Here is a 26,658-nt window from a genome sequence, read left to right on the forward strand (position 1 = left end):
GGACAAATGAACAGCATATGGCCAAAGCAGGAAACCTCTGCGTCAACCATAATGCTGTGCAGTAAGGCAGGCCGGAACACAACGTGCATCCCTCCCTCCAAATTCAGCACAAAGGCCCATTGGTCTTTACTTTTGCACTAGACAAAAAGAAGGATCTACCACCCCTCCCTGTGTCAGAGAGGACTCAGATGTGGGCGAACAGTGAACAGCACTGGTTCCAGGCGCTTCTCTGACCTGAGTACTTGAGATGTCCTGGGTAGCAGATACTACTGCCAGGAGCTCTGGATGGAAGGGGGACACTCACCAGCATTGTTTTGCTGCTTTGTGTTTTTGATGTAGGCAGAGAACTTGGAGAAGATGTCGATGCCTGCCGTGTTGGATTCCCGGTGTTTTGCAGCCAGTTTGGGGTACCTGGAATGGAAAACATGGTTTTCTACAATCAGTGAGAACTTGGAGCTCCTTTAAGGGAGAGACTGTGCCCAACACGACGAGCAACATTCCCCTTTCTAGTGTCATCTACAAATCTTTCAGGAATCTTATGTAAATCCTATAGAGAGGGTGGGTACTCTCTGTCCCAATTAAGTGACAGAGAAAATAGAGGCCAGTGAGGTAAGGAGTGCTGCCTGTGGGGGACACAATCTGTGGGCAGGAAACCAGAAAACCCTTTAGGGGGCCCGAATCATGTCCTCTTCTGAGACCACCAAACAGTGCTACACCAAAGAAAGGGCTAATCGATATTCTGGAGGAGCTTGCCTCAACATTGGGTGGGGTCCCTGACATTTCCCCAACCCATATTAAAATAATATCCACTGCCAGGCCTGTGATGATAATCCTAACTGTACAGAGCTAATTCTGGAAGCCAGGAGATACTAGGCACCTTGCCACTGAGGTTTTGAAACTGTTTCTCAAAAGAAAAGGTACCCTTGGTCCTCTTCTGAAATATCCTTCGCACACGTCTTATTTGTGTGCATAATGAGATATGAAATCTACTGCCTCTAACAGCAGGACAAGTGTTTCTGATTGCTTCATTTCCACGCGTGGAGCTAGATTTGCAGTGATCCAGCCTCTCACCTTGGCACAGTCTTTCATTTGAAGCCAGAAGAATATAAGAGGCAGACTGGAGTTAGGACTAAAATTGAATGAGATAGACTTGTGTAGGAGTCCACGGCTTAAAGCCCCTTAGCAACATCGAATTTTCTAGAAATGTTATTTCACAAACATTTTATGTGTATGGCCTTGCAGCAGTGGAAGGAGATGGGGAACGGTTGTTTACTTACCATCATTATCAATTATGTGGACCTTTGTGATCTCTGGGTGAATAGTTGTCTACTGCCCACTGTTTGATTGCTTTATGTTGAAAAGCAAAATGCTTTGTAAATTTCCTTTAATGTTGTAAATAATGTGAACCAAAGAGTCTTTAAAAATTATTTTCTCTTCCTTCCTTTCTTTTTCTTTTCTTTCTTTCTTTCTTTCTTTCTTTCTTTCTTTCTTTCTTTCTTTCTTTCTTTCTTCTTTCTTTCTTTCTTTCTTTTTTTCTTTTCTTTTTTCTGTTCTGTTCTATTCTGTTCTTTTCCTTTCTCCCTCCTTTCCTTTCCTTTCTCCCTCTCTCTTTCTTTCTCTCTTTAGTTGCTGCTCCTCGATTGGCCCATTATCTAGCTAGGACTGTCCACTCTTGAGCCATGCTAGGTAACTGTTTAATTTCAGATGTTGCCATCAGAAGAGTATTCAGAAAGTCACAGGACCCAGCCCTCTGCAATAAGGCAGATACAGAAGGCATTATGGTCCTCACTTTACAGGAAAGACAACTAGAGACCAGAGAGGTAAGATGGCTTTTTACAGACGCACGGATAATAAATAGTTGGGGGACCCTGAGAACCCGGCCTACCCCCTGGAGCAGCGTTCTTCCTATTTCATCTCACCACTTCTCTGATACCAGCAAAAGCTAAATCGTATCGAGTGCCTGCTGTGTGCCAGGCACTCCTCTAGCCCCTTTACATGTATTCATCATTTATTCTTCACAGTTCTATTGGTACTTTGATTGGGTTCATTTTCCACATGAGAAAAATGAGGCCCAGAGAAGTTAAGCTATTTGTTTAAGGTCACATGGCTAGAGCCTAAGATCACTAGAGAGGTTCACTCTGAAAGACCAGTTCTCCACTTCTGTGTCCTGTGGCCTCTCCTGAGCTCTGCTATTTACTCTAAAAGCTCCAGTCCTCCCTCCAGCTCTGCTGAGCACCATGGATGAACTCTCTCCATTCACCTGCAGAGGGCGCTCACAGGAAGACACAGGTCTTCCGGAATAAACTGGGAATTATCGGATCCATCTGCTGCTATTGGGGGGCAGCAGGCAAGTTATTGGCAAGATGCTAGTTAATCCAAGATTATGGCAATTGAGGATGATCCTTCCCTATTTTGAACTTCGCACCTAGAATCTGGCAGGCTCTCACAACTGATTGCCTTAAATTATTATTAATAGATACCAAGGGCCCTTGATTTTTGCTTGAAAAGGTAAAAAAAGAAGGGCCTAGAAAAGGCATTTTAAATAAGCTTTTTGTTTGGGTTTATTGTTTTGGTTTTGCTTTATGCCATCATTTGATTAGGCTTGCAATAATCTGACCATATCTTCACAATTGATGTGGGCCCAACATGAGTAAGTAGAACCAAATCTAAGATGGGAGAACAAAGGGCCATGTGTTCAGGGAAACCATGCCAGTGCTGTCCTGTTTCCTAAGCACTATGATTTACTGAGACTTTATTGTACAGCTTAATGTCCCATTTGAAGTTTGTCTTTGTGGGGAATGTGTATCCAAATACTAATCTCACTGATTTTGGTGACTAGACTTGAGGAGACTACTCTAATATCTTGGGGATGCTAAGGGCATTCATTTTAACTCCACATTTACACCATGTTTTGTATATTCAAATAACTGGGCTACGAGTACATTCTGCTTCTCTAGAAGGCTAAAAAATAATGTTTCATTCATGGAAACATCTTTGAAGTAAGATTGTGATGTGGTCTGATGACCATCAAAGAGATGGTGAACCTAACTCAGGAGTTAATAGCCTACAACCATGGACCAAATTCAGCCCAATATCTGTTTCTATACTTCTCAGGAGCGAAGAATAGTTTTTTTTAACATTTTTAAATGATTGAAAAAAATCAAAAGGAGGTTAGTATTTTGTTTATGACATGTAAAAATATGAAATTCATATTTCAGTAGTCATAAATTTTATTAGAACACAGCCACTTCCATTTGTTTTTGTGTTGTATATGGCTGTTTTCACTCTATAACATCAGAGTTGTGACACAGGCTCTATGGCCCCCAAAGTCAAAGACTTACTATCTAGCCCCTTACTGAAAAGTTTGCTGAATCCTGCTCTAACTGGATGATAATTTCTCTCCATTCTATTTTTTAAGATATCTTATTTCAAATGCATTCATCTTAGACATGCACTTAAGCCTCATTCCTTCATTCCAGGATGCAAAATAGTTGGCCTCTCATTAAAAAATTTTTGTAAACAATAGTGAAATATATGTATTATATATATATTATATTATATATATAATATATATATTATATATATATTATATGCAGATGGAAGTGCTCTGACTCACTTAGGGTTCCCACTGACTTCTCACTGACTAGCCACAGGCCACCATGCCATTGAACAAAAGGGTCCCATGCAATAAAACCAGCATGCATTAAGCATCCACCATGGCCAAGTCCTGTCCCTGGCGTTGGAGACAATTCTCCTGCCCGAATGGAGGGGCCTTTGTTGATCTTAAGGGCTCCCCTGGCACCTTTAGTGTTTATCACCCTTTTTCTAATGAACTGAAAAGCTCTCTCCCTTTTCTTTTATTCCTGCTTCCTCATCTCAACAAACCTTCACTTGAAAAACCGGTCAATGCTTCTGACTCTATTGATCCTTGACTGTGTCCTTGCTTGTCTTGTCTCTGTTAATTAAGCAAATGATCCTTAGAGGTAGAAAAGGTCTGGCTTAGCCATTAAAAGACATCCCTTGGGATCTGTGGGTTTAAGATTGAGGTCCTTATGATTACATCTGGAAGACAGTCACAAAAAAAGGTAGTGACCCCTCTTCCTAATGCTTCAGGGTGCCATTTAATGAGCTTTTACTCAATGTCTGGCACAAGGCTAAGTAGTATTATCTTCTATGATAGTCCCACGAGATCAACATTGTGAGAATTAAAGATTAAATATCCATGTGCTTCCCTGCATTTCCCAGCTTCTACCTCTCAGTTAGACTGGGGTCATGCCACTGGATTCTGGCCATAGGATGAGAGGGAAAGTGATGTAACTACTCACAGCCCTGGCCCTTAAAACATTTGGCATGAACCTTCTTACTTTATCTCCGGTGAAGGAGCCTTGGGAGTCACATTTCCAAAGGCTACAATACAGTCATACTGCTCACTTAGATTTTGCCATAGTGAACAATAAACTGTTATTCTGTTAAGCCACTGAGATTTTGTGGCTAATTTTTGTGGCACAATCTCCAGGTGTGGATTAGAATAAACGCTGTTCTGACCCCAAAGTCCACCTTCTCAGCCACCAGGCAATCCTGTCCCTGGTACCAAGGAGGCTTCTCTACTTCCCAGAGAGTTAGAAGAAGCATTCATGGTTTTCACTACTGTGTGATATCTATAAACACTTCTCAAAATAATGAATTCAAAGTGTCTTCCAATTCTTACAATGTTCTGGACCCTGTTGACACTCAGTATATGCTTGCTAGTTGACTGACTATATATGCTGTGCCATGTTACATTATCAGTTTACCCTCCTGACTTCTTATCATAGCATCTACGCATGAGGGGTATTTTAAATAATATCCAGCTTTAGAAAAGTGCTTTGAGCCCTTCATGGGATCATAGAGCTTCTGTTGAAAGGCATCTTAGGGACTATGCAGTTTCACCCCCTCATGAGGAAATGAGAGAGAGGTTTGCCCAAGGTCATACAGCAAACTCTGCAGAAAGGTGGCTAGAGTCTGGTCTCTGGCCTCTCGGCTCTGGATCCTTGGAACTCTGGCCATTCTATGGAGGTGAAAGATGAGGCCCAGCATGCCTCAACAGTAATCGAGACGTTGATCCCAGTGCTTCCCTATTGAGTGTTAACTGGGCCAGTCTTAGGAAAGAAATGGAAGTTAGTCCCATTTAGAAACTACTTGAGACTTCCTGAATTCCATTTGACACGAAATTCTTTGTGGGACCAAATGTGACTTAAAAAAAAAATGGTTGGAGTGTTCACATGAGGTTTTTTCCTTTAAAAAAATAAAGCTAAGGGGAAAAAGGCTACCACAATTTCTTGGCTCTCTGGCAACTTTCACAAACAGTGGTGTGATGAGAAACACATGGCAGAGCTGTGTTCAGTGAACAGTTATGGGGGTTTTGCTGCCCCCTAGAGAACCAGAAGGTCAAGCTGCACTCCTCCAGGGGCCTTCAGCTGCGAGCCACCTGGGCCTTGCTGCTCCAATCAGTGGGCAGCCGGCCAGGGCTGGACAGCAGGTCTCCCTCTGCGGGGCTGAGGCACTGGCTTGAGGGCATTTACTGATTGGTAACTGCAGCATCTGCCCCAGGATGACCCATCCAAAGGCCTCTAAAGCACACTCCGGGGGCTCTTGAATGGTTGCCAGTCTATTCAGTAGGGCCTCCATCTCGATGGCATTATCCAGACATGCATTTAATGGTTTTGAGGTTCTGCTCCTTGGGTGTGGTGGATTGTTGCATCACTGACACATTAGGAATGCACTGAGGAAAACCTCCCACATACAAATGCAGTCCAGAAAAAGACATTGACCAGAGGAAGCAGAACTCAGGACAGGGAATGTGCATGGACAGGGAAGAGAGGAGGGAGTGTCAATGTCCAACACTGGTTAGATCATGGCAAATTTTTGGAATCTGGTGAAATGATGATGGATCTGATGATGGTCCTCCTCTGGAAGAATGTACACGTGTACTGGGGGCATGAAACTCCAGGGGTCTCATTACCCCCCTTGGCCCCACTGTGGATATAGGACTGGAGAGCCCTGAGTAAGATAATCAGTCCAGGAAAAGCACAGCCAGTTGGGGTGGTGGGAGCCTGGCTAAAGTGGGCATGAAGAACAGGAGGGAATGGAGGGAGAGAGCAGAGAAGGAACATTCGAGGGTCACAGCACACCACTGGCAGGATTAGGAGAGCAAGCCTCAACCCAGCCCTGAATACCTCCAACTATTGGCCTGGGAAAGGACTGGATGGGACAGTCTGCTCCCTGCTGCTTCTGTTTCACATCTCCCATTGGCCTAGACAGAAGTGGTCACTCCTGAGTACAAATCTTACTTCAAGGAAAATAGCTTCACCCTGGACCTTCTCTTCTGGGTCTTCCACACAAAGTCTAAACTCTGTTCAGTTACTGCAAACAGTATTTTTGCATATGGGATTTCCAACCAGCAGCGGCCCTGAGGCTGAGTCCTAAGGGAGGGAGATGGCACCTGGACCCCCTCAGGATCCTTTCAGCAAAGTGGCTGACTGGTGTCCTATTCAGAGATGCTGTGGCTTCTGGTGGTGGCTGAGATGGAGGTGATGGCTGATTTGATCAATGCACTCATTTCAAGTCTACACTCAGCTGCTTCCAATGGGCTTGAGGCAGCTTTCCACTCAGTGTGAAAATAAACTGTCCTAAGGTGAATGACAAAGAATACTTATTAGGAAGAATGTATAAATGTTAAGGCTTAATCACAGCATGACCGGGAGTTTTAATTTAACACTGATTTGTTGGATGTGTGACTTTGGGAAAGTTACACAACCTCTCAATGGCTCAGTTTCCCCAGCTGTAAAATGAAGCTACATACCATCTATCTCCTAGGGCGCTTGGCAAGGGCTATCTATATAAGTATTGATAAATAAATACAACTTCAAAATAAATGCAATATAGTGGTTTCCAGTGGTCAAATTCTGTTTATTTTATGAGCTCACTAGAGATTCTGAGTCCTTCCTACCTCTCTGCCCCCAGGTCACTGTCACTGCCTTAGTTCAGCCACATGGCCTGTCACCAATTGGCTCCTGCTTACTGATTACTCCACTTCCAGCTTTTTTACCCTCTGCCATCTTCATCCTCTCACCCCCCTGAAGTAAGCTTGAAAACTGACTCTAAACACTTTCGGTTCAAATTTTTCAGTGGCTGTCCTACAGGATGGAGTGTATATATGCCTTACCTATATGAAATCTTTTCCTGGTTAAAACAAAACAACGTGGTTGTTTTAATCCCTGATTACAATATAGAGTATAATGAACAAGTTTAGTTTCCAGTAACTTCCAGAATTCATCTTCTTTCCCTTTCCTTCCATTTTTCCAACAGGAACAGCTGGTCCACCCAAGAACCTACAGCTCTCTGGTCTCTCTTCTACCCCCAACCCCCAGGCTCACGTTAGAAGAAGAGTCAGTCTTTTCATCTTTGATTATGGGCTCCAACCAGACATGGTCAGATTCGTGACTCCTATTCATACCTAGATGTGGCTTTAAGTTATGGGGTTAGCTCTCTCCTGACTTATTCTCATTTTGTAGCCTTCTAGATCTCGTTCTAAAACTGGGGAGTCCTGGCCCTCATTTAGGGTCTTTCCAGCAAAATGACCTGAAGAGGACTCACATAGGGGGACAGAGGGGTGGCACCCTTCCTGGTGCTCTGTTTAGGAGGCATATCCTGTTCAGAGGGGTATCCGCTCTTGGAGTTAGACTTTGTGGAGACGTTTTAAGGTTGGGCAGCTCTCTGGATTGATGAGGCTCCTTTGGAAATCTGCCTCCTCGAAGCTAACGCTATGCTTCTCTAGTTCCAACACAAACCCAACCCTGCTATTAGCTTCAGAAATAAGCAGCTCATTACTTTTCAGGAGCTAGAGTCTCCTCCAGGAACTCTTCGATCTTATTGACATCCGTCTTCACATCCCCGTTGAAGGTCAGGAAGGGTGGATGGGTGCCAGGTGCAAGGTTGTGCAGGTCAGCTGGCTTTCTGTGGAGAGAACAAGATTCAGGAAGTGGCTTACACCAGGGCACCTCAATTTCAGGGAACCTGCAGCTTGTAAATTAGACTCCCTGGGCTGTCCAGCACTCCTGTCAGCAAAATCAGACTTATGGTGATGGTGGTGGGAGGGTGAGTAGAGCAGGGGTGATTGGAGAAAGTTCTGATGGGATGTGGTGTGACACAGGAAGTCTGTCCAGTGGGAGTCATGAGAGTAAGTTAAGAGGAAGAGTCAAATCTGGAAAAGCAGAGAGAAATGGCAGGTGGCTATCTAAAGGAGTGCCAGGCTTTTAACACCCAGGGCAGAGGATGGGCTTTGCTTTCCAACATTCCTTCACCACTTAGCTTAACAAAAATGCACTATATAGAATGCCAAACTTTACAAATCAATGAATTCAATCATACTTTTATACTAAGAAATGTCTTCTGCATTGTCAAAGGGATGCGCAACAGGAGAGAAAGTGGCCTTGTGTTCACCAAGGCCCAGACAGTGTCCAAGGGCATGCTTCCAGGCTTCCACCAGCTGGTGGAAATGCAAGCCCAAGCCTGGAGCAAAGCGAAAGTTGGAAGGTTGGCGGAGGGGGGTGGGGAGGAGGGGGCGTGGGGTGAGAGCAGTGAGGAAGGAAACAGTAAGGAACAGGAGGAGCAACAGAGGACACGCTTCCCTGCTAAGGGAAGACTCACCCTGAATGCTCTCGCAGAGAACTCAACACTTGTGGGAGTCTTGATCAAGTGGAAAACATTAGATGGAGCAACCAAAGAAAAGTAAACAAGGGGGAAGAGGAGTCTGTAATGAAACAAATTCTTGGCGTCACCAGTTTGGGAGGGGAAGGGAAGAATTTCAATTACGGTGCTCCTCCCATATCGCTCCCCAAACACACATCCTCTCCAGCTGCATTGTGTACAGCACTTGGAACTCCCAAGACAGCTGGGACTGAGGAGTTTTAAAATCTCATTCGCCTGGTCCCTTTGTTTGCGCAGCATGCGTCCCTCCTTTGGACAATGAGAGGACATTCTCTACCTTCTCCTCCTGTTTTTCAGAGCTGACACAAGGCAAGAATGTTTGGGTTTGCAGCTGGGAGGGGAAATCTATACTGATTATATTTTTCACCCATCACCTCCCTGTGGCTTAAAGAAACAGAAATTATTTTGTTCCTCCCACCCACCCACCCCCCGCCCCTGCCGTGACTCAAGAGAACAGTGGCCTCTGGAGTCTGGAATCACTGGGGAGGACTGCCTATGGTGGTAGCTACTCAGATGGACTTAGCCAATGGGATGCTGGCCAGTTGCAGACCTTTCTCTTTGTTGACCTTCTCCAGCATTTATGGTTGAGATGATACAATTTGCATTTAATTCCATATTGCCAAGTCGAATTTATGGACTATCTCATCCATATCAGTCCTCTTTCCCTGACTGCATCACCAGCTCAGTGAGGGAAGGGAGGGTGCTAAGAATAGTCAGCTTGTGTTCCTGCTGTGAGCCAGGCACAGTACTGAATGTAAATGCCTCTGTGGCCTGCCTCACCACCTCCTCACACTCTGAAAGGAGGCAGTGCTTGTAACCCCATTGTACAGACGAGGAAATGGAGGCGCAGACAAAGGAAGGACCTTGTTCAAGGTCACTCAGTCAATAAATGGTGTGGTGCCAGGATAAGAAATTAATTTCTAATGAAATTTCTTTGAAATTGCTAATCATCACCGTATCACACATTTTAAAAAGTCCTTAACTCTTTATTATACCTATGTTTTTTCTGTTTTTCTTTCTTTCCTTTTCTGTCCTTTTTTAAAAAATATTATTATTATTATTATTATTATTATTATTATTATTATTTTGCAGTAAGAAAGTTTCCTTATCTATTCAACTGGAGTTGGGATATTGCCCGGCCTGCCTCAATGGGCATTGGCAGGGTCAGTTAATAGGTATGAAAGAGCAATATAAGCATCTGAGGAATGCTGAGGTGGCTTTCTTTCCCATTCTGATCCTCAGCCAACATGCAAGCTTGCTCTCAGAGATGATGATCTAGGGGAGGGAGCCAAAGCTGCACCTGGGGGCTGAGCAAGGTCTGTCCATTCAGGAAGGCAGGAGAGCATCTGTGAGGCAGAGGGAGCATCCTAGCCAGGGGCTGGAAGCTAAAGGGGATGGGAGGAGGGGGAGCTGACAGAGGTAGCTAGGTCCTGGTGAGAAGCATTGGGAGACAATGTTGGCAAAGCTTAAGATCAAAGAGCTACAGATGACACAGGCACGATTCCACAGGTAATGGAAATATCAGGAGCTTTTCTGAGAAGGGTGGAGAGGCACATGATTAAAGGACTATTTTAGGAAGAATAACCTTAGGACAATATAATAATAATAATAACCCTAGGATCAGAGAAAGAGCAAGAGAACCGGGAAGGAAAACATCCAGTTGGAAAAACAAAGAGACAGTCTCTGGCTGGCAGTGATGGGACTTTAATCCAGTGTGGGCTTTGAGAACGGATGAGAGGGCTCACAGGTAGCACAGTGGGACAGTGCCCTGCCTTTGGGGACTGGTTGACAAGGGAGGGAGCATGAGAAGGGACCTGGAAAATCTCCAGTGCTTAGAAAAATGGAAGAACACAGGAATTCAGGAGGGGAGCCCAATTTAAAGGAGAAATGACAGATGGAATCTTTGACATTTGGGTTTTAAAGTGATAATAGAAAATGCAAGTGGAAATATCTAGAGATTTCTAGGTGGTAGGGTCATGGGTATAGAATAATTTACATAAAGGTGACATGGAGAATATGCTAAACTCACCAGGGAAGAGGCTACAAGCAGCCATAAAGGCTCAGGGAGTGAGCCTGGAGCCTGGAGCTACTCAACATTGAAAGGACAGGAAACAGGATACAAGCCTGAGATGAGTGGCTCTTGATAGTGAATGATGCCCGGCATTTTTAACAGCCATTAAAACTGCACGAGCAACTCTCCATCCCAGCCTATTATCCAGAACTTTCACACTAAGGAATTCTAAAAATGAGAGCAAAGCAGGGGAAATGGTTGGATGCCAATGCCCTGGAAACTCAGACTCTTAGACCTGAAGTCCTGCCAGGGTCCCCAGGATGGGACGCTAGTACTGCCAGAGGGGCTGACTCCTGGATTTTAACATATGCATGTCCACCTCTGGCCACTCTTAGTTGCATATCCAATATCCATTCCTTCCCTCTTTCTTCCTAATCAAACATAATCAAGCAGAGAAATGCTCAGTCCCAGGTGCCTCTCTTGTAAGGGGGAGGTGGGGGGGGTGTCTGAGACACAGTCTGGCCAATGAGGTGTGAGCAGGAGGCTGCTGGAAGCCATGGGCAGGTTTTCACCTTCCCTCATAGAAAGTTCTCTGTTCCTGCAGCCAGACACATCCCTCATTAACACAGCATCGTTTACCTTTTCAGATCCACAGTGGTGACATTGAACACAACGCCTTTCAGCCAGAGGATCATAAAGAGACGCTGAGAGAAGGGACAGTTGCCAATGCTTTCCCCATCAATTCCAGCCTAGAAAGAAGAGAACCAGAGTCCTAAGTCAGCATGTGCATATTAGCAAGAGGGAATATACCCCCGTCGGAGAACTGACTAAAGCCATGACCCAGCCTAACTTCAAAGGGCAGTCGCCCTACCTTATTGTTGTCTTCCTCATGTCTATGCAGGGCAATGCCTGAGACACAGCAAGGACGTAATAAATATGTGCTGAACTGAATCTGAGTTCCCAGTATGGTGATTATGTATCAAAGCTTTCTGAAACCATAGAACCCTAGCATCTCAGGGTACAGGGAGACCTGCAACATCACACAGTCCAAATAAATGATGTTGGACCACCAACTTCTATACCTCCAAGTAATCATTGTGTTTATGCTTTAATATCTCCATGCACCGTCCATTCTGAGGGTAGTTCTAACAATTAGAAATGCTTTCCTTTGGCTATACCTAGCCAAACTATGTTCCTTTCTAGTTTACTCTGTTCTACCCTTTAGCCCTTGCTCCATGATATATCATGAGTACAAATACCTCAGACTCTGACCTCATCTCTCTTTGTCTAGATAGCAGACTCAATATTTGAATCAATAGCTCCCTGAGCTATGACTCATCCTTGACCTCAGTGTCAATAAGCCATCACTTGTTAAACTATCCTTTTCCTTGATAAAGGCATATTAACTCTCAATTATGTACAAGGCACTGGAGGAAATTTAGACAGGGCATTCAAAAATGCATTTAGCTAAGGAGCTGGTGGCCTTCTGTGGGGTTGGCTGGCGGATAAGGTGGGAACAAATACATAACAATAACAGATGGCATGGTTGAGGACTTGCATACTTCTGCTGGCTAGATTTCCCTCTCTCAAAATTACATTACATTTTTTTTTTGTTTCTGGTTTATTTGTTTGTTTTTATCATCTGAAAGACAAGTCTAGCTTTACTTCTGAGTGGGCTGCAGAGACATGAATTTTATAAGGAATTCATTTTCAGCAAACACATAAGCAAACAGAAAGGTTGGGAAATTGATCTCTGTATAATTTATTTCCACTGAGTGTTGTAAGGGCTCCTGACATGGCAATTAGAGGGAGAAATCACCCATTGACTCTAGTTTGCTGGTGGATCCCCCAGAATGGGTGGCCCCTTTCTCCAACCAACAGGGAGCACCAGGAGAGTGAAGGTCCCTGGAGATTCCTGGAAAAGTTGCAAACAATCCAAACAACATCCTGGAATGGGGGCTTATAAAGATTTTTTTTTTTTTAAGAGAAGGAGGGGGAAAATGCACTTCCAAAATGCAACACAATATTTTCCCCTCTATGGTTTGTTTTGCTGTGGCATTTGGATGGGGAGGGGCCGATGCCCCCTTCATACAGGAGAGCCTAATTGTGCGCTTATTTCTACCTTGCAAATTGCTCCCAGCAGAGGCTCAGGTTTATCACGGAAAACTGGCGCCTTTGGCGGTGTTGGTTGTAGGTAATTGCTATGAAATTACAGTTATTTTACCTCTCTCTTAACTAGGCCAAAAGCCCCATCCTTATTCAGGTCTCGCTTTTCCTCCGTGCTGGAAACAGACCCACTCTTGAGTAGCTGAGACACCATGGGCTCCGTTATATAAAATCTGAAAGGTGGGAGGCCACATTGTGGGTTCCACACCTACCCACAGAGCTTAAGTTACTGATAAAGCCACACTCAGACAGGCAGCTATTAATTTAATAATAGCTTGGTGCTAACTGGAGTTTATGATGTCAGCTATCTAAGACCTTCTTCCCAAGAAGTACTCACTCGACAGGCACCTGGTTCCTGGTCCTTTAAGACTTCCAGACAAAGGACATCTTCCCCAGGGCCAGTTAAAAGTGATAAGCAGAGAATTAAAAACCAAAACCAAAAGCCACATCCACATACTGTCACCTGTTTTACCTCTGGTAGGGGTACAGGGGTGGGTGGGCAGTGATAAGAGAATTGAAGGAGAAACTAGTAAAATACTAGAATTCTTACTAGCTGGACAGGAAATCATATAATAATAACAACCACGTCTACATTTTCGGGCACTGTTGGAAATGCTTCATATATAATATTAACTCATTTATTCCTCATGAGAAGCCGATGCAGTGGCATATCATCACCCTTTTGCACGATGTGGAAACTGAGGCCCAAAGAAAGGAAATGACCAGCCTAAGCATCCCTGGATTGAACCCAGGTGATCTGGTTCTAGATGTAGAGCTCCTGCCACCATGCCCAGAGTCCAATCTGAAGCCCCAAACAGGTAACCCAGTGGCCACAGGTCACAGAGCTGAAGGTGACAATGCTGGGAGTGGTGTGCACACCGCACCCTTCAGCTCATGTGCACACAGCTGTGCCAGAGAGGCAGAGGGTTCAGGCTTTCACAGCTTCCCACACTTTCCCTATTGTCATAAATTACGTTAGACCAGGAAACTATCACGTTGTAAATTGTGATGCAAGGCCCAGGAAACGAAAATTGCCAAAGGAGCAATAGAAATAAGATGTAAGGATTCTCAGCTTCTTCTTTTTTTCTCTTTTCTCTTTTCTTCTCCTTTCTTGTGGCCAAAACATTTAACATGAGATCTACTCCCTAAGACATTCCAAGGGGACAATACATTACTGTTGGTCACAGGCAGAGCGTTGTACAGCGGAGCTCTAGAGCTGATTCACCTTGCTTACCTGAAATTTTATTCCCACTGAATAGCAGCTCCTCATTTCCCCTCCCCCCCAGCCCTGGCAACCACTGCTTCACTCTTTGATTCTATGATGTTGACTAGTTTAGTGACCTTATATGAATGAAATCGAGCAGTGTTTGTCTTTCTGAGATTAACTCAACTCATTTAGCATCATGTCCTCGAGGTTCATCCATGATGTAGCATTTTCAGAACTTCCCTCCGTATTAAGGCTCAACAGTATTCCACTGCATGCGTACACCACAGGTAGTTTCTTTATCCATTCATCTGTCCGTGGACACTTAGGCTCCTCCCACGTCTTGGCTATGGCTAATAGTGCTGCATGAGGGAGGTGCTAGTATCTCTTCAAGATCCTGATTTCAGGGGCGCCTGGGTGGCTCAGTCAGTTAAGCATCTGCCTTAGGCTCAAATCATGTCCCCAGAGTCCTGGGATTGAGCCCCACATAGGTCTCCCCTGTTCAGTGGGGTGCCTGCTTCTGCTTCTCCCTCTGCCTCTGCCTGCCACTCTGCCTACTTGTGTTCTCTGTCTCTGTCAAATAGATAAATAAAATCTTAATTAAAAAAAAAAAGATCCTGATTTCAATTATTTTGGATAAATACCCAGAAGTGAGATTGCTCCATCATAGAGTAGTTCTAGTTTTTTGTTTCTTAACAACCTCCATACTGTTCTCCATAGCAGCTACTCCAATTGCATTCCCACTAACAGTGCACACAGGTCCCAATGTCTCTGCCTCCTCAGCACTGCTTGTTGACATTGGGCTTTTTGATGGTAGCCATCCTGACAGGTGTGAGGTAGTATCTCATTGTGGTTTTGATCTGCATTTGCCTGATGATAAGTGACGTTGAGATTTTTTCATATACATGTTGGCTTTTTACATCCCCTTTGGAGAAATGTCTATTCAAGTCCTTAGCCTGTTTTTTTTTTTTTTTTTAATCAGGGTATTTGGTCTTTTACTATTGAGTTGTTTACCTTCTTTCTTTCCTCCTTCACAAGTTACCAGTTACATGGCCCAGGTAAGTCCTGTGTTAGACTCATAAGTTAAACAATGGGAGCTTGTGGCAACCACTCAACACACCAACAGGGAATGGCCAGGTGAGGCTCAACGGGATGCTGGGTCCTGAAATGTGTGAGGGAAAATGTGAGGGATGCTCCAAAGAGGCGGTGAACAATGAAGGCTGGGCAGGCACACAGTGTACTTGGTAAAATAATGCCCCCAATTCACACTAAATTCATGTCTTTCCAGAACATGTATGACCTTATTTGGGTCTCTGCCAATGTAATCGAGTTAAGATGAGGTCATATTGGATTAGGACAGGCCCTAAATATGACTGATGCCCTTATAAGAATAGAGCAATTTGAACACAGACCTGCAGGAGAGAAGTTCATGTGAAGACAGAGGCAGAAATTGGGAGTCCTGCATCTATAAGCTAAGGAACACCAAGTATTGCCAGACACACCAGAAACAAGAAGAGATGAGGAAGAGAATCCTTCTCTAGAGCCTTTGAAGAGATCATGGCCTTGCTGACACCTTGATTTCAAACTTTTAGCCTCCAGAATAAATGTGTGTGTCGTGTGTGAGAGAAGCCAACCAGTTTATGGTGATTTGTTATGACAGCCCTAGAAAACTAATGCAAGTCAGAAAGTGTCAGAAGGAGAATGGTATACAGCTGGTGGCAAAACTTCCCAAGCTCACAATTCTGCTCTGCCATGCGCCTAGGGTGCATGCACAAAATTGTGACCCCCAAAGCACTGCCTGTTTCCTAGATAAAGTAAACGTATTTACTATGAGTTCTATTCTACTATATTATACGCTATGTATATAATAAAACTTATATGATATGCAATATTGATATAATATATGTATAATAATATAATAATGATATAATAATGCCCCATGTTGTGGGCAGCTCGGGTAGCTCAGCGGTTTAGCGCTGCCTTCAGCCCAGGGTGTGACCATGAGGACCCGGAATGGAGTCCCCCATCCGGCTCCCTGCATGAGGCCTGTTTCTCCCTCTGCCTGTGTCTCTGCCCCTCTCTCTCTGTGTATGTCTCTCATGAGTAAATAAATTAAAATCTTTAAAAAAAATAATGGCACGATGTAATTATGTAGGAAGTATGAATATACATCATGTTATATGGCAGGTAGGTCAGGTTATCTGCTATGAGATATTGCCTTTCATATAGTCCTCCCTCTAAAGGGTGAGCTTGGTTACCTCCAAAACATGGGCCATGTTTTATTTACTTTGCCCTCAGCAGCAACAAGCACAGGTGCCTGAAATTTAGCTGGTGCCTGTCCGTGTCTGAGCTGATGCATGTTGAGGGGAGGATGGTATTGCTCCCTATTTAGGGCTTGAGTATCTCAAAATTGTGATGTTTGCATTCTGAAGAGGGTCCTGGGGAGAAAGTTTGGATTGTATAACACACTGTAGTAGGAGATCATGGATCTAGACGTATCTCTGCCTCTAATTCACTGTGTGACCTTGAGTAATAAAGTCACCTTCCTCTCTTGACCTCTTTCATTGCATTTATAAATTTTGTGAATTTAAGTGACTAATGGGGATTTATTTAAGACAGCAATCCTCAAACATTTTGGTGTTAAAACTCTTACACACTTTTAAAGATCATTGAGAATCCCAAAGAGCTTTTGTATTTACTGTATTATAAGTGAAAGCTAAAAAATATTTTAAACAGTCATTTACTTATTCTTTTAAATATAATGATAGCAATGATAATAAACATATTGTACATTAACATAAGTAATACTTTGAAATAAAGGAAATGTATTTTTTAAGAAAAGAAATCGAGTGAGAGGAGCAGTATTGTTTTATATTTTTGCAAAATCTTTAATGTCTGACTTAATCAAAGCTGGCTTCTGCGTTCAATCTTCTGCTTTTTGGTTGAGTATAAAAAGAAAATCTGCCGTCATACAGATATGTAGTTGGAAAAAGGAGGAGTAATTTAATAGCTTTTTCAGATAATCCTGGGCATTTTTCTTTAATACCATACCGAAACTCAAGTGGTTGTTTCTTAAAACCTCGTTGGTAGATGGAATTTGAAACCCTATCAGTGAAGTTCTTCTGTTCCACTAAAACCCATTCATCTATCTCGCACTATGAATGAATCTTTCACCCATGAATGATTTGTTTCACATCACAAATTCGTCATTCGGAAAATAGCATTTCACTGAGCTATGCAGATCTTCCAAATGCTGATACATGTCATCGTACAATGTCAAAATATTTCATTCATTAATATCATCACTAAGCTCATCCGAGAAGTTTCAGAGAAGCCGTCAAATGCACGGTGGCAGGGATGTGTTTCCCAATATTCTAATTTTCTCTTGAAAGCTTGCGTTTTATCATAGGCAATAAATCCTGTCAGTTGGTATCCTGGAACCAACACGCTCTTTCACTGATTTTCCAGAAAATGTCTGGCAAGTACCAAGCCTGAAAAGCCACAGTTTGTCTGCCACTTGCTCTTTCAAGTAAAAACCCTGTTCCGTGAGAGAAGTGGCTGGTTCAGCTCACCACTCAATCAAGCAAGGGCTGTTCCTCCGACAACCGTTGTACTCAGAATGCAGCCCAACAGCTTTATGTGGATTTCCCATTTCATCAGCCAGAATGTTTAAAAGACACATACCCAAGGGTTGATATTTTATTACATTATATACTTTTTACTGCTTCATCAAGGACATTCATAAATAAGACTGGCTTCTTTTTTTCCCGCATGCACGTGACTCCTAGTACCTGTTTATACCACAGCCTTGATTTGTGCTAAAACACAGGTAGCTGTACGCATGAAATTTCGACCCCAGGGAGAAATTACATTTCTTTGAAAACGGGTATGACCTCCCAGAATTCCTGAAAGGGCCTTGGGGACACCAAGAGGTCATGAGCGACATTTGAGAACTGTTGATTAAAGACACCCCACGAAAGGACCAGGTACACAGAGCTTTGTCTCCGCACAAGAAGAAGCTGATGACTGTCCAAAAGTCACCTGGGGGGACCCCTGGGTGGCTCAGTGGTTGAACATCTGCTCTTGGCTCAGGGCGTGATCCTGGATTGAGTCCCACTTCCGGCTCCTCAGGGAGCCTGCTTCTCCCTCTCCCTGTGTCTCTTGCCTCTCTCTCTAAGTCTATCATAAATAAATAAACCTTTTTTAAAAACAAGTCACTTGGGGGCACCAGGGTCTGGAAGAGGGAGGAATTTTTGGAGAGGAATATTCCCAAGAGGGAATAGCAGACAATGGTCAGATGGCATTTGGACTTGACAGCTATATGTTGTTTATCAATTTATTGTCTCTCAGCTCTGAATGCACACTGTAGGAAATGTTTTATGAGATTAGGGGGAAATTCCTTTCAGCATTTCTACAGTGAGCGTAATGGTGTCTTCCTTAGGAGAAAGCACGGGAGGGAAGTAGGAAGAGGCTCTTCTCCTGTCTCTGGTGAAGGCTCGGGGGCAGCTGTGTGGGTGTGATGACATCCAGCAGAGCCTACCCTAGCCACAGCCCAGAATGTGATCCCTCTAGCACTTTGTGGCCAGAGGAGCCTCCATGGAGCCTGTACAGAGCCTGCTTCTGCTCAGGATGGCCACACAGATGTGATGCTTACTTTGCAAGCCTCATGTGGCCTGAAGGCCTCCTCCTTCTGCTACCACCTGGTTCCCACTTATGCCTATGACACCATTGCTGACCACCTGTTCCCCAGCTGAGCTCTGGACAGTAGCCTATTACTTGCCCTAACAATTCTGGACCAGCTCTGGCCTGGCCAAACCAGAGAGCTTCTGTGCTTTTTTACTGGGCTGACCAGTACTTCTTCAGTGAGCTTTTTAAAAGATTTTATTTACTTATTCATGACAGACACACAGAGAGAGGCAGAAACATAGGCAGAGGGAGAAGCAGGCTCCCTGTGTGCTGATGCAGTCCTCGATCCCAGGACCCTAGGATCATGCCCCGAGCCAAAGGAAGGCACTCAACCACTGAGCCACCCAGTTGCTCCCTCCAATGAGATTTGAACCCCTTCCTTGGCTATTTCCCTATAGCTTCAGAATTCTCATAGATGTCATAGTTACTATTTGTCATAGTTATACTTTATGTTAAACTTCTCCTGTTTAAACTACTGCATGGTTTCTCTCTCTTGGTTGGGCCCAGAGTACTACAGATGTTTACATGTCTGGTATTTCAGAATGCAGTATTTTTAGGCTCTTGGTTTGATTCATTTAAAAACCCAGCAAAGATAAGTCCTAGATGAAGAAACCCCAATTTTGTCCAGAAAATTAATTTATGGCATATTTCAACTTTTTGTTGCTTTGGCCCATGAAAACTATCCCCAGACTCAGGTGATTAGGCAAGTTTTTCAAGTTTAGAAATAAAAATTCTATAATAATGAAGTTAGAACTGAACTCAGGGATGATATAGTCTAGCTCTTTCATTTTACTGGTCAGCAAACAAGCCCAGAAAGGTTAAACGACTTGTCTATGGTTGCACAGCCTGGTGCCATGACAGAATCAGGGATAGAATTCCTGATTTCTGATTTGTAGCTTTCTGCCACACTAGGCTGGTTGTTATCTTATGGGAAAGAGTATCAAGGTGACAAAGGCCACAGAAAGAGAACTTTCTTTGGATATAAAATGACTCATATATAGAGCAATAAACTGATTCCCATTACATGAAAGAGAAAGAATTTTTCTATACAATAACAATATTTAGAGCTGCCCATTTTTCCTTATTAGTGTAACTCATAGAGTAATCCTTATTATGATGATTTTTTATTTTTATTTTTTTAAGATTTATTTATTCATGAGAGACACAGAGAGAGAGAGAGAGAGAGAGAGAGAGAAAGAGAGAGAGAGAAAGAGAGGCAGAGACTTAGGCAGAGGAAGAAGGAGGCTCCATGCAGGGAGCCTGATGTGAGAGTTGATCCTGGATCCTGGGATCATGCCCTGAGCCGAAGGCAGATGCTCAACCCCTGAGCCACCCAGGCATCCCAACGATGATTTTTTAAATACTGAATGGTCTATAATAATTTGGTTGGTAAGCCTTCCATTAGCCAGGGATAGGTCTTGGTTGTTTGTGGTCCACTTGAGGACGGGGAGTTTTATCCTTGAAGGAACAACAGCTCTTTCCTCAGCTGCCACGTGAATCTTCACTCATAGGCATCCGGGCATTTTTCATTCAATAAATAGGTAACAAGTACACACTGGAGGCTTCAGATACTGTCAGCATTTATGTAAAGTGGATTATAAAGCCTGGATCAGCCTATGCAGTGTGACATGAAGAGTTTCTTTTTTTTATTTATGATAGTCACACAGAGAGAGGCAGAGACACAGGCAGAGGGAGAAGCAGGCTCCATGCACCGGGAGCCCGGTGTGGGATTCGATCCCGGGTCCCCAGGATCGCGCCCTGGGCCAAAGGCAGGCTCCAAACCGCTGCGCCACCCAGGGATCCCACATGAAGAATTTCAAGTGCATTAGTCAGGGTTCTCTAGAAGTAGAACCAACAGGATACATGTGTGTGCATGATAGAGATAATTAGGGACACCTGGGTGGCTCAGTTGGTTCAGCATCTGCCTTCGGCTCAGGTTACGATCCTGGGGTCCTAGGATGAGCCCCCATGGGGTTTCCTGCTCCACAGGGAGCCTGCTTCTCCCTCTCCCTCTGTCTGCTGCTCCCCATACTTGCATTCTCTTTCTCTGTCAAATAAATAGATAAAAACTTTTTTAAAAATAGAAATAATTTAAAAAATAGAAATAATTATTTTAAGAGATTGGCTCCCATGACCATAGAGGTTTGGTAAGTCCATAACCTGATGGAATAGGTCACCAGGTTGGAGACTCAGGGAAGAGCAGCAGGTTGACTCCAAAGGCAGTCTGCTGATAGAACTTCCTCTTCCTCAGAGGGGGTCAGTCTTTCTGTTCCGATGTTCCACTAACTGAATGAGGCCCACACATGTTAGAGTAGGTAATCTGCTCTACTCAAAGTCTATTCATTTAAATGTTAGTCTCACCCAAAAAACACTTGTAGCACAGAAATATCTAGAACAATGCTTGACTAAATATCTGAGCACAGCCCAGCCAAGCTGACACACAAAATTAAACATCACACAAAGTAAATTTAAAAGTATTGCCTATGACAGGTAACCCATCAGTCCAGTGTCTGTCATCAACACCTTAGCTCCCCAGATGGTTTTAGAAACAACTCAATATAGTTATGTAAATATCCCCTCTCAAAGGAACTTGTGGGTGCCATTCCTAGAAGGCTACTCTGTTAAGGGTCTGACTAAGAGAGCAGGGTCCAGTGGTGCCTTTGACCCTTAGTAGTTACTGCTCTGGTCTGAGAGTGGCTTTGGGGCCAAGGACACCTACAACTCTTTGTGTTGTATAATATTGCTGTGCTTGAGGCCTCTTGGCAGTGGCCTTCAGCCTACCCTGAGCGCTATGTCAATCTGCGCTGAGTCTGTATTCACCGCCTATTCTTCCGCACACTCTGAGAAAGAGCTGCCCTTTCCAACCCAACACCAATGCCCCTTCTCCTAGCCCCTTTTTTCACTCCCACATGGCTTTTTATTTTTATTCTTTCATGAACATACTGTTTGATTAAATGAATGGGTCTCTTTTAAACCTCTTGCCAGTCCTGCTTCTACTTCACGCCCTCTTTTAAAATGATTCTCAATCCCTTTCTGGGCCTCAGCAGTTCTTTTTTTTTCTCTCTCTCTCCCTTTCTTTGTAATTTACTCCTACTTGACTTTTTTCTTGCAGTTAGAACTTTTGACTTTCCCTACTTCTTAAAACTCAGGTTTCTGCAGTGTCCCTGTCACCTGGTGCCCCCTGCCTACTGGGCTGGTTCCATGGGCAGGCCATCTGTGTGGCCGCTTGAGGCCCTGGGCTCAGAAGGGCCCACAGTTGGCTTAGTGCTCCACTGTTGCTATTGGTCCCACATTTGACCCTCCTGTTCTTTGGCTGACATTCTCCTCTTCCTGACCCTGGCCTCTCGGTTAACCTCCCCCCCCCCCCCGCACCCCCCGGCACCCCCCTTGCTCCATGCTTGATGCCCTCTGGAGAACTCCTCCACCCCCAAGAACATGATTATCCTTCCTAAGTCAGCAGTAACACTGGTTCTTAGAACTAAACACATGCTATTCAACCCCCAAGCTTAAAAAAAGAAAAGAAGGAAAAGGAAGAAAGGAAGAAGAAAAAGAGAAAATGTTGAAATGCTATAGGGTTCACTTGGCTCCATCCTTCCTGTGACTTCCACCTCCCATTCTCTCACTCCCTTCTACATTATTCTAGACTTTGCCTCATTTCAATTGAATAGTTTGCCAGTTATTAGACACCTGACATTTCCTTATTAGTAAAAGTCAGGTAGTATTCTTTGTTATTACTATTTTCCATACCAAACAATCTCTCTTTCTAATAAGATAGGTGAGAAGTCTTTTGTTAGCATAAGTGCAACTGGTGATTGATTGATTGATTGATTGACTTAATGAAACCCTGGGAGCCCAAGAAATGTTCAAGAAGTATAAATTTAAATATATTTTTAAGGATTTTATTTATTTATTCATGAGAGACACAGAGAGAGGCAGAGACATAGGCAGAGGGAGAAGCAGGCCCCTTGCACGCCCTGAGCCAAAGGCAGATGCTCAACCGCTGAGCCATCCAGGTGTCTCAAGAAGTATAAATTTGATAGTCCTGTTACGTCTTCCAAGTTACCCTATAGGGTTTCGGGAGGCAGAATGGCTCTCCTATCATGAATTTGCACAAAGCCCGGGAGGTCCCAACATCCAAACCTCTGTTTCTGGGTTAGGCTTTTTCTGATCTACTAGCCCCAGGTATAATATTTAACAACTAAAGTCCATTGTACTAGAGGCAGGCTTGTGTCCTTGACTCCACAGAGTTCTGGAGTACAGTGTAAAGGGCATGGTATAGAGTCAGGCAGACATGGGTTCAAATTCCAGCACTGATATCAAGCAGCTGTATGTGGCAAGTTTCATTTCCCAAAGTGGCTACAGCACTATGTCCAGTTCCATATACTCTCAAGAGGTGGAGTCCATATTTGCCTTCTTCTTGAAATTGGGTGGGCCTTTATGGCTGCCTGGATGAGTAGTAGAATGTCAAATGTATGACTTCTGAATCCGGGTCACAAAAAGAACAGATTAGGCCTGGCATACTCTCTCCTTTCTGATGCCTGCCCTTAGAAACCAAGTCATGAGCAATCCAGAGCACAAGAGTCATTGTGCAGTGTTCCAATTGACAGTTCCAGCTGAGTGCTCAGCTGACAGGTGGCATCACTGACCAGACATGTGAATGAATGCGACTTCAGATGATTCCGGGCCCCAGCTTTCGAGTTGTCCCAAATGACACCTAGTGAAGTAAAATGAGTTATCCCCATGAAGCCCTGGTTGAACTGCAGGTTCATGAGCAAAATTAATGTTTTCATCATTTAAAGCCACTAATTTTTGGGGTGGTATGTTACCCAACAAGTAACACGTACCCACTTAACCTCAGGTTTCTTATCTGCAAATTGGGGGCAGAAATATTTACCTTACAGGGTTGTTACACCACTGAATGATAGTAGGCATAAAACACATGATTTTCATGTTATAAATTTATATAGTCATTATGACTACAGAAGACAAATACTTAGGAAGAGCTAATTTAACATCCCTCTTTATGAAATGCTATGCCTTGGTCAAGGGCCAGTAGACCTCTCTTTGACACAAAAACTCAACAATACCTTGGTGCTCAGGGTTTCGTGTGCCAAGCAATGCATTCAGGAGAGAAAGCAAACACAGGAAGAACTACGGTCACTGTCCACTGGCTAGAGAAGTGTTCCTAAACGAGGACAGTGTCACATGGACCATAAGGGAGGAAGGGAAAGGGATGCATGTTGGGTGAGTTGTAGGTATGATCATGGGCACAGGTATGTCTGTGTTCTGTAAAGTCATTGAGTTTCTGTGCTGAGTTACATTCTTCAACCACTGTTTTCAAGGGGCTCAGGTGCCAAAGACAAGAACTCAAGGAAGATAGATGGATGAAGATGAGACTCAGGTTGTGGCCAATCCCTGGTGATTTTCTACTGAAGCCTGGTGGAAGCCTGTATGTCCTCTCATCACCAGGAACTTCTGCTACACACATTTATGGGATCATCATGCTGTTCTTTCAGGCTTGACTATGGCTCTCAATGCTTGAATCAGGAAAGCTAAAAGCTGGAAGTCTCCCACATCAGAAATACACCAAAGCACAGGAAGCCAAAGAGCGATATAAATCTACAGCCTCAAATAAATGGAACTCTGTCTCACATGGGTTTCATTTGAAGACATCTTCTCACCTAAGCCTGCCCCAGAAGAATAGCAGTCTTAATGAAGAAAACGTGTTTTCCACTTAATCAGGCCACTGTCAAAAGTGTTGCTTTCCTTCCTTCACCTATTTCATATTTATTATTTGAGATACTAGAGATACTAGTTCCAACTTTTGATCATGAAACCATTTCTCTTCGTTCACGAAATGAACCTGCAACTCCTATAATCTTCACAGCAGACAAGAGTATCTTGACACTGAACTCCGCATCTCCCACAAAAGTTAGCATTTGGGATCCTGTGATAGCAAAGATCTGTCAATTACTATTCATCCCACCCTCTGCTTTAGTTGTCTGAATGTGGAGTTTGGGATATGGAATCTTAATATCACAAGCTGGTCTGGAAAGACTTTAGATTTCAAATCACAAAATCTGCCATCTGGCATCTCACTTGGGTTCAGTAACTCTCATCTACCCCAAACTCCCAAATATGACAGATTAAAAGCTTATGCCAACTAACATTACATCTGAGTCATGAGATTTATTAAATAGGTTCACTTAAATCTGGGACCCTTTGGAAAATTTTCTGGCAAAAATGAGTATTTTATAATATGTTGGTGAAGTAGGTTTATAGAACTTGAAAAGGCTAATATTCACTTAAAAATGCCATGCCCAGGACCTGCTCTCAGATATCTGGATTTAATTTATCTGGGGTAGGGCTCAGAACTTTTTTTTTTTCCTCAAAACTCTCAAAAGGATTCCAATGTTGGACTGGACTTGGCCATGTCTGACCTAGTGGTGCTCACAGTTAGGGATATATAATAGAACCACCTAAAGGATGTGTTAAACAAACAAACAAACAAACAAACAAAAAACAGACAAATGAGGTCCCCAGGCCCCTCCAAACACACAGTCAGAATCTCAGGAAAATTTCAGGGGCCCTCATTACTCTTTTTGTTCCCTATTTCCTTACACTCCTGTCCTGGAGATGCCATCAGACCACAGCCCTCCTTCTCCCCCTCTTCCCCACCCTGCACCTCTATTAATGCTCCCCCACTGCCAGTCCTTGCATAGGCCCTGAAAGAAAGGCACCATTTTGAGCTGTTCAGGAAATGGAAAGCCCATTTTGGATGGAAGATATCTGGAGAACCTTAAACCAGTGCAGCCACAGTGCCAGGAACCTCACTTGCCAGCTCATATCTTCATGGTTACACCTCCACACAAGATTGCTCTTGATCTCTGCAGATGGGTCCTCCGTGAGGGTGACAGACAACACTGTGACCAGGTCCAGGCTCTCACATGGTCATATGGGCTCAACCACATTTCCTCTTTCCATGCACTATCCTCTAGCCACCAATGGCTACAGAGACTCTCTTCTACAGGCAGGATCCCATCAAGTCCTATTTCAGCTTTCCTGGCTGTGTGGAGCACTAGGAGGCTTTAGCCCCACCTTGAACCATATGCAGTCACCTGACCACTTAGGCAGGGGATGGTCCACGTAGTCAGACAAGTACCTGCACTGAGGGCCTGCTGGGTGCAGAGCCTGGGAGTTCAATGATGAATAAGAACCAGTCCCCTTCCTTAAAAAGCTGGCCCACATGAAGGCAGCAAAAGGTAAGGAGATGATGTCCAGATCATAAGTGAAGAGTAATAGTGACAGAGCATGGGTAGAGTAGGAACACAAAGGAGCCCATCTGGGAGTTCAGGGAAGGTCTTAGGGCCAACCAATGATATGAGTCTAAGGGTAAGAGGATTTATTCAAGCAAAACAGTGGGTGAGGACCTGGGAGCAGAAGTGACTGCATATGTGCAGGTCTGGAGGCTTGGTTACAGAGTGGGGTGTTTATAAGCAGGTGGTCTTGCCCTTTGTGCTGTATTCAGGAAACTCAGCCAGGGATTCTCTAGTTCTCTTTCTTCCTGCAGTCTGAGAGTGTTGGCTCAATCAAAGGCGAGGCCACAAAGCAGTCAAAAGCCTATCTTCTGGGAGTCCCTATGTCCCCTAGGTCTGCTTTTCCTGCCATCACTGGTCTCTTACCCCTTTAGCCATCCATCCCCAACATGGTGTCTTCCCCATTTCTCAAAGCCAACTCTGAAAGCACTCGAATTAAAGAATGAATCCTGGATAATTGTTTGGCACTGATTATGGGCCAGATATATGCAGAAGGGATAGGGCTCTGGTTCTGGGGTTTCAGGCAT

The 26,658-nt window shown here is 43.9% G+C and overlaps 1 protein-coding gene across 4 annotated transcripts in view; it reads right to left on the minus strand.

Annotated features, from left to right (window-relative positions):
- Positions 1 to 26,658, minus strand: part of CLIC5 (chloride intracellular channel 5) — a 157,354-nt gene that overhangs the window by 36,142 nt on the left and 94,554 nt on the right. For all 4 annotated transcript variants that reach the window (XM_055330576.1, XM_055330577.1, XM_055330578.1 and 1 more), the window contains exons 2-4: positions 11,399 to 11,508; positions 7,870 to 7,995; positions 305 to 411 (exon numbers count right to left, since the gene is read on the minus strand). In XM_055330576.1, the coding sequence (XP_055186551.1) occupies positions 305 to 411; positions 7,870 to 7,995; positions 11,399 to 11,508 (343 nt within the window). The remainder of the gene's footprint in view (positions 1 to 304; positions 412 to 7,869; positions 7,996 to 11,398; positions 11,509 to 26,658) is intronic.

This window comes from Nyctereutes procyonoides, unplaced genomic scaffold, assembly GCF_905146905.1.
Source record: "Nyctereutes procyonoides isolate TBG_1078 unplaced genomic scaffold, NYPRO_anot_genome, whole genome shotgun sequence".
Classification (NCBI taxonomy): Eukaryota; Metazoa; Chordata; class Mammalia; order Carnivora; family Canidae; genus Nyctereutes; species Nyctereutes procyonoides.